Genomic DNA, 8787 nt, shown 5'->3' with positions numbered 1-8787 from the left:
CGCCGTGTGCCGGAGCTGCGGGTCGAGGCCGACGAAGTGGGGCTGCGCTGGCTCCTGGAGGTCGGCGTCCCTCAGGCTGCTGCTGGTGGCCGGCGGCTGCGAAGGTGGTTGGACCGGCGAGTCCGGGCCGGCCGGCCGGGGAGGAGCGGGAGCTTGGCGGAGAAGTCGGCGTTGGTGGAGGAGGCCAACGGCGGCGTGGGCGGGAGCTCGAGACTGCCGTCCATCGCGCACTCGTCGTCGTCCACGTAAGCGACTCTCACCGCCACAATGCCGACGCCCGACGGCACCATGGAGTACTGGCTCGAACCGGCCGAGCTTGCAGCCCTGCACCGGGAGGTCGGCGACTCGGTGTCGAGTGTCGACCCGTACTGGGTGCCGCCTCCATGGTGGAAGCGCGGAGATCCCGTGTCCGCGGACGGCTACACGCTCAAGGCAAAGGTGCAGGTGGAGGAGCTCACCAAGGAGCTCGCCGGAGTAAAAAGGTCCCATTTTCCCCCTTCTGTCATCTTCTCTTGCAATTTCTTCTTCTTCCTCAATGCTGATTCGACCTTCCATTGAGTCTTGCATGTGACAAAGAAATGTTTGTGTTAAAATTGATCATTTGTGATTCTTGCATACAGTAAGTACTAAGTAGCAAACTAGCAATGCCAGTGTTGTTGTGTTAACACTGAATTTTGTTATACAGTATTTGTGTATGAAGTCACTTGTGCTGATTAAACCAATGGTAATTTGTGCTATGTTTGATTACTTGTGCTAAGTTGTTATCATTTTTGCATACAGTAAGTAGCAGTGCTAGTTTTGTGTTGGCACTGAATTCTGTTGCTCTGAATTTGTGTATGATGGCACATGCAGCAGTCGGTGAAGGCACATCAAGGCACAATGAACAATGAGGGGAAATCTGAGGCAGTCAAAGCCTACATTTCTCATGAGACTTATCAGGTGATCGCAGTTATCTGTCCTCAGATATGCATCTCTTTCTGTTGCAATTTTCATCATGCATGTTTGCTATCAAATTTACATCTCTCTACCCCTCAAAATAAATAAATTACATCTCTCTGTTTTGCATCATGTATATTTGTTGACAAAATTATGAGAAAATGGGACATGCATGCATGCCTGAATGGAGCACACCCCCTTACTTGTGAATTGTGATGCACACTTGTCAGTTTTCAGGGTGTGCATGTTTCTGGTTCCTTCTTATGTGAAAACTTTGGTGTTGGAGTTTCAGTTAAAGAAAGCATTTGAGTTTATTTGGAAGTGGCAAGTCTTTGGTTTTGGTTTTGTGATAGTCTTTTTTAAAGTTTCAGTTAAAGAAAGAAAGAAATTTTGACATTTGAGTTGCTTCCAAGTGGCAAGTCTTGGTTTTGGTTGTGTCATAGTACTACATTGCAGTACTGCATCTGAAATTTGTAAGATGCAGGTTTGCCTTTCTAAAGCATGACACATTTGTAGCTCTCAATTTGTCTCCTCTGGGAAGGCATTGCAGAGACACCGGCAGTACACACAAACCTTTCTCAGCTTTGCTTCTCACATTTTTTACACTGAGGTTAAGGTGGATGTTTAGGCAAAGCACCTTTTTATTTCCATTGATGAGGAAATACTTCTGCATATATACTGTAAAGTACACTTGACATAGGTAGTTTTAATCATCAGAATGGGTATCTCTTTCCACTAGTGTTGTAAGAATTGCAAAGTTTACTTTCTTTTTGTTTATTCCATGGAGTATTTCCTTAGCTGATCTTGAACTCATGGTGATCTTATTTGCAGGACAAGTATGAGTGTGTGCTGAAGGCCAATGGCAATCTGGAAAAGCAGGTTCTATCCTTGGAGGTACAATAATTGGGCCAACTCCCCCTCAGCTTAAATTCATCATACTTGTCAATTTAGTTATCTTGCAAGAAATGGCTGCCATGTTAAATTTGAATATTCAAATGTGTCTTCCTGGTTGAATTGTTTTCTCCACATTGTTGATCATGCTGAAGCCATTGTTGTGGATCTGTTTTCAGGAGAAGTACGCGAACGCAACACGAGCGAATGGCAAGCTGGAGGAGGAGGTTCTGTTCCTCAAGGTACATCTGAATTTTAACCAATCTTTGCCCAGCTCCTGCTCTCATTATACAGTACAGATCAACTTTAGCTGCATTTCACGATGAGTTAATCATGTGCCTGATGTGGAGTTGACATTGAATCTGTTGTGCAGGAGAAGTATGAGGCAATGCTTGAGAAAAATACCAGGCTGGAGGGGCATGTGGCTGCTCTGTCCACTTCTTTCCTATCTCTCAAGGTAACACAGTTGATTGCTAGTAGCTGCACTTTATCAACTGCACCAGTTGCATCATAATAATCTTTCTGATTTTTTGTTATGCTAGCATTTGCTCCAAAAGGATTACACATTAGCATTAGATTTGAGGAATGATTTGGTAATTTATTGTATGTGTGAACAGGAGGGCATGCAGTTTCTGAATGATGGGGATCAGCAGTTGCAGATCATGGGAGCAGAGCCGCGTCTTTCTTCTGTGTGCCAAGGAGTACTGCAAAGCTGACAGGAAGGAGAGCAATGGTAGCGACTGGCGAGGCAACAGATGCTGCAGCCGCTGGCGCAGGCGACCAGCTCGCCGATGTCGACGGCGACGGCGGGAAGAGGTCGTCGAGGAAGTGTAGCGAGTGGCCAGACAAGACGCAGCCCTCGTCGCCGTGGACCCTGACGGCGGCGAGAGTCGCATACATGGACGAAGACGAGTGCGCGATGGACGGCGACGGAGCTAACCAATCACTCTTTACCGGAGCTAAAATTGTACAGATCGAGCACCGGAGCTGCTGGCGACGGCAACCGGAGCTGCTGGCGACGGCAACGTACTGTACAGGGGCGGCGATTTTGCAAAAAAAAAACCTAGATGGACTACTATTCACCCTAGGCACGACCAGGTGGCGGTCAAACCGAGCTGGCAGCTGCTGACTCGCCTAAGTCAGCAAATACGTACACGAAATCATACATACGGACCAAAGTGAACCCCTGCACAAGTACGTGGACCGTAGTTCGGGTATTTTAAAGTAGTGGTACTAAACTATCAACTGGCTCAAGTTTAGTGACCTGCGGTGAATTTTTCTCTATCCGTTTTAATCTAGCCAAGCGAGAATGCCCCACAGAAACAATTGCAAACTGAACTGCACTTCTGTTGGCACTGATGCTATTGAACAAGTACTTGCACTTCCATTTTCTCATAAACTGAATTGCAAACTCTCCCAAGGCACACAATAAAAAGGTCATGAGTACCACGTTACCTTTATTTTCTTACTCTACACGCAGCATTTGACAGAACACGGAACTATGCTTCAGAACTACTTTAGTGAGGACGGAAGCAATTTTTTTGTCATTGATCTCATGGCCAAACATGGAACTAGAAGGTAAGCAACTGAGACATCCGCGGGAAGAGCTTTCAAGCATCAAGCAGTCTGCTACATTTCACTGAAATCATAGACCAAATCAGTATTGACTGAAAAGGAATCAATTTCTAACTCCCTCACACCCAGCTTGAAGAAACAAACCTGGGCAAGGAACTGCTGGAAAAGTGGAGATATGGGATACCCCATTCGCAACCTCCCAAGAAGCAGCCAGCCGTATCCCCACGTCGAGGACCTCATCATGCCTGCCGGAGCAGCCCATCTGGCACACAGCAGAGGGGCGGGGCAGGGATTGAGGAAGCTCTGGCCTCACCAAACTAATGGAACCAGATCCTCTACCGTGCCCGAAGGCACGTCAGAGGTGCCGTGCCTTCTTGCTTTCCAGCAAAACAGGCGCACTGGGCAGAATGGCCCAACTAATGGGCCTTACTATTTTGATTGTCTTTTCTGTTTATTTTCAGCAGCTTGACAACGTTTGGCTCAAAAAAGAAAAAACAGCTTGAGAACGGGAGGATCACACGTTCATTGGATAGCAAAGCAAGATTTTTTCTGCGGAAAACTTTCAACCTATTTTTGTCCGGAAAGATCAGATCTATTGAAAAAGTTGATAAATTAAATCGACATGCTATACCTGTGGTGACTTTGTACATCTCAAGATGCCATGCAGCTTAGTCTCTTGGAGGTGCTTATACGGGTAGGGTGTGCATGCATGGGTTCATAGGGTGAGTGTATGCCCGTGTATGTGAAATGTGAGCGACTATTCAACATTGGGGTTTCTCGTGCCTCCCGCCGCCGCCGCCGGTCTATCCCGATCCTTGCCAGCGGGAGGGCTCCGTTTTTTAAGATTTTTGAGTTTTCTTAGGGTTTGTGTCCTCTAGTTTTGTAGTCATTGCTAGGTCTCTACGGATTTGGATGTATTTTCTACTTCTTGTTTTCTTTGTACTACCTTTATAGTTGATGAATAAATTAATAAAATCTCGCAAAAAACATTCCTTATACGACGAATGATTAATAGTGGTCGTTTGATTGTTTCGGAATCTCGATGTGATTTTTATTATGTTTGAGATGATTTATACTTCCGATGAACTCTTATAATAGATCTGATTTTTCTGGAAAAAAAGGTCGGATGTTTTCCGCATAAAAAATCTTGCTTTGCTATTCAACTACTGTGTGATGCTCCCGTTCTCAAGCTCTTTTTTTAGACAAACGTTGTCAAGCCGCTGGAAATAAACAGAAAAAATAATCGCTATTCAACTACAGTGTGATGCTCCCGTTCTCAAGCTGTTTTTTTAGACAAACGTTGTCAAGCTGCTGGAAATAAACAGAAAAAATAATCAAAATAGCAGGCCATTAGTTGGGCCGTTCTGCTCGTAGGCTACAGGCCCAGTGCGCCTGTTTTGCTGGAAAGCAAGAAGACACGGCACCTCTGACGTGCCTTCGGGCACGGTAGAGGATCTGGTTCCCAAACTAATCACCAGATTCATGGGGAAAAAGGCAGCACCTAATTCTACAATAATCAATCATATGTGATGCTATAGCCACAAGATCCATTGTAGATAGACATGGGCTTGGGTCACGTATTTCTCACTGTTGGAGTTTATGTAATCTCAACCTCCTTCCCTTCTATTATCATTTTCAAACTCTTGTACTCTATTTTGTAACCCAAGGCATTGTGCCGCACACGTCAATATATGCCTGCGGCTCCCCATCGATGGGAGTAGGAACGCTTCATCATCTTACATGGTCATCAGAGCCCCTCTTCCATACATCTAGCCACAAACCAGAAAACAAAACCCTAGATCATATCCGCGATCGCCGTCATGACTTCCTCAGCCGGCGTCGCCCTGAACCTCGGTTCGCCTCCGTCAGAGAAACTTGCGAGAGGGAACTTCATCCTCTGGAAGACGCAGGTTCTCCCAGCCCTGCGAGGTGCGCAGGTCACCGGGCTGCTCGAAAACTCCGACGCCGCTCCGCCCAAGATGGTGGAGGTCACAAAGGCGGACAAAACTACGGCCCAAGAGCCGAACCCTCTGTATGGACCTTGGATCGCCAAAGATCAACAGGTTCTGTCATATCTGCTCAACTCCATGTCTTCTGAGATTCTTGCACAGGTCGTCGGGAGGGACTCCACCTTCGAGCTTTGGACAACAATCAACAACCTCTTCGCCTCACAATCGCAGTCTCGGATTACCAATCTGAGGATTGCGATCACCAACACCAAGAAAGGCACCATGTCAAGTTCAGCATACATGGCGAAGATGAAGAGTCTCGGGGATGAACTAGCTGCTGCTGGTCGTCCCGTCTCTGATCCGGAGATGGTGGACTACATACTTGCAGGTCTGGATCGCGACTACGACTCCGTGGTGGCGACAATCGGCGCTGTCAAGAACAGCATCACCGCCGATGATCTTTTTGCCCAGATCTCTGCCTTTGATCAAAGGATGGAGATGTTGGGCGACTCTTCCTCAGGCGGGTTTCATACATCCGCCAATGCGGTCTACAGAGGCCGTGGCTCATCTCGCGGCAGACCCTATCGCGGGCGAGGAGGAAGGGGGCGCGGCCGCAGTGGTGACCGCGGTGACCGCGGTGACCGCCAGCCCTCTCCCTCTAATGGCAGCGGCGGCTTCAGAGGACGTCCTCGGCAGCAGCAACAGCAGCAGGTGCGTGAGCAGCATGACTTCCCAGAGTGTCAGATATGCCTCAAGCACCATCCAGGAGGTGCACGTGTATGCTGGTTTCGCTATGAAGAGAATGATCAAGAAGAAAAGGAGGTGCATGCAGTCTCCTATGGTGTGGACACAAATTGGTATGCTGACAGTGCAGCAACTAATCACATCACGGGTGAACTCGACAAGTTGACGATGCGGGAGAAGTACAATGGAGGTGATCAAATCCGCACGGCAAGCGGTTCTGATATGAATATTACGCATATTGGTAGTTCAATCGTTAAAAACCCCATGAAAAACTTGCACTTAAAAGATGTTTTGCATGTTCCAGAAACTTCCAAAAATCTTGTTTCCGTCCATCGTTTCACTGTTGATAACAATGTTCTCATAGAATTCTATCCTTATTTTTTCTTGGTCAAGGACTTGGCAACAAGGAGAATCATTCTTAGAGGCCGGTGCGTCGGAGGTCTCTACCCACTCATATCGTCATCATCTTCGTGGTCATATAAACAAGCAAATATTGTCACCAAGCCTTCGTCTTCAAGGTGGCACAGTCGTTTGGGTCACCCATCTTCAGTCATAGTTAAATATATTCTTAGCAAAAATAAACTCTCTTATGAGCCTAGTGTTGAGTCAGTTTGTGATCCGTGTCAACAAGCAAAAAGTCATCAATTGCCTTACCCTATTTCTGTTAGTGCATCTACCTCTCCATTACAACTCATATTTTCAGACGTATGGGGACCGGCCCCTACGTCAGTTGGAAGATTTTCCTACTGTGTAAGCTTCATTGATGATTATAGTAAATTTACTTGAATTTACTTATTGAAAAAAAGATCTGATGTATTCCAAGTCTTTATCAATTTTCAAAATCTTGTTGAACGCAAACTAAACTCCAAAATTATTGCTATGCAAACTGACTGGGGTGGTGAGTATGAAAAATTGAATTCTTTCTTCCAAAAACTTGGAATCTCTCACCATGTTTCTTATCCTCATGCTCATCAACAGAATGGCTCTGCTGAGAGGAAACATCGTCACATAGTGGATATGGGATTAGCACTGCTAGCAAATGCATCCATGCCACTTAAGTTTTGGGATGAAGCCTTCTTAACGGCCACATACCTTATCAACTTGCTTCCAAGCAAAGTTATCAAACTTGAAACACCCATTACACGTCTCCTTGGTGTTACACCCGACTACACGTCTCTTCGTGTTTTTGGATGTGCATGTTGGCCCAATCTCAGACCCTACAACACACGTAAACTCGCTTTCCGCTCTAAAAGATGTGTCTTTTTAGGCTATAGTCCTATGCATAAAGGGGTCAAATGTCTTGACGTTCCCACTGGTAGGGTCTACATATCTAGAGATGTCGTGTTTGATGAGTCTGTCTTTCCCTTCACATCACTTCATCCCAATGCCGGTCCGCTCCTCCGAAAAGAAATTCTTCTCCTTCCTACACATCTTCGGTCATTTGATCATGGGGGCGATGATTGTACTAACCAATGTGGTGATATTCCTGCTAGCACTGTCTCTTCTCTTATGCATGTGCAGGTTCCTGCTGAAAACGGCGCTCAAAATGATCAAAACCTTGAAATTTTAGCTGAAAATGAGCCTATATTTCATGCTGAAGAAGGAGACGAACCTGGCACGGATGACGAGGACGATCCGGCGGCGCCTGATACGCCTGCATGCGCGTAGTCCTTGGATCGCGGGACAGAATCCCCCTTGGATCGCGCTCCCACCAGCAGCAGCTTCGGCGCACGGGCTGGCCACTCCCGCGTCAGCACGTCAGCAACCGGTGGGGACAGCAGCGGGTCCGGATTCCCCTCGCCCCGCGTGCGCATGCAGCCGCAGGTTGGCAGCGGATCCGCTGTGCCGCGCCGCGCAGTTACTCCCCGTGTGCCTGCGGAAGCTGCGACCGCACCGATGGCCACAGGATCTCCTGTGCATGCTGCGACGGATTCTTCTGCGTCAGCGCCAGATTCTCCTGGATCCGCTGTAACAAGTGCGCCTGCAGTCCGATCTGTGGCTTCTCCAAGAGTTATGACCAGATTGCAAAAAGGTATACGAAATCCTAAAGTAAGAACAGATGGGACTATACGATATGGTATGTTGTGTATTTCAGGAGAGCCAACAACTGTGAGCAGTGCACTTGATGATCCTAAGTGGAAGAAGGCAATGGATGAGGAATATTCTGCGCTTATGAGAAACAAGACCTGGCATCTTGTACCAAGTCAGAAAGGCACGAATATAATTGATTGCAAATGGGTATACAGGATTAAAAAGAAGGCAGATGGCTCCATTGACAGGTATAAGGCACGTTTGGTTGCAAAGGGCTTCAAGCAACGTTATGGCATTGATTATGAGGACACCTTTAGTCCTGTTGTGAAAGCTGCAACCATCAGACTTGTGCTAGCCATTGCTGTGTCCAGAGGATGGAGCCTAAGACAGCTAGATGTACAGAACACGTTTTTGCATGGTGTTCTGGAAGAGGAAGTGTTCATGAGACAGCCACCTGGGTATGAAAGTAAGAAGTTTCCACATTTTGTTTGCAAGCTTGATAAAGCACTCTATGGCTTGAAACAAGCACCCAGAGCATGGTACTCCAGATTGAGCTTACAATTAAAATCTCTTGGTTTCATTGCTTCAAAGGCTGATACATCCTTGTTTATTTATAACAAGGCAGGAGTAGTTATTTTCTTGCTTATATATGTTGATGACA

The 8787-nt window shown here is 46.7% G+C and overlaps 1 protein-coding gene across 2 annotated transcripts; it reads left to right on the top strand.

Annotated features, from left to right (window-relative positions):
* Window positions 1-329: 329 nt before the first annotated feature.
* On the top strand, window positions 330-3010 carry LOC119342191 (protein AMEIOTIC 1 homolog). 2 transcript variants are annotated; one of them, XM_037614034.1, is made up of 6 exons: window positions 330-482; window positions 856-939; window positions 1768-1830; window positions 2007-2069; window positions 2201-2284; window positions 2445-3010. In XM_037614034.1, exons 1-6 carry the CDS (start codon window positions 384-386, stop codon window positions 2541-2543), a joined length of 492 nt encoding a protein of 163 aa, XP_037469931.1. In that variant the 5' UTR covers window positions 330-383; the 3' UTR covers window positions 2544-3010. The 2 variants fall into 2 exon arrangements, with proteins under 2 accessions (XP_037469931.1, XP_037469930.1); XM_037614033.1 differs by having other exon boundaries at window positions 853-939.
* The last annotated feature ends 5777 nt before the right edge of the window (window positions 3011-8787 follow it).

The sequence above is a fragment of the Triticum dicoccoides genome, chromosome 7B (genome assembly GCF_002162155.2).
Source record: "Triticum dicoccoides isolate Atlit2015 ecotype Zavitan chromosome 7B, WEW_v2.0, whole genome shotgun sequence".
NCBI lineage: Eukaryota > Viridiplantae > Streptophyta > Magnoliopsida > Poales > Poaceae > Triticum > Triticum dicoccoides.
Note: the sequence above shows the minus strand (reverse complement) of the source record. Positions and strands in the feature narration are given on the sequence as shown.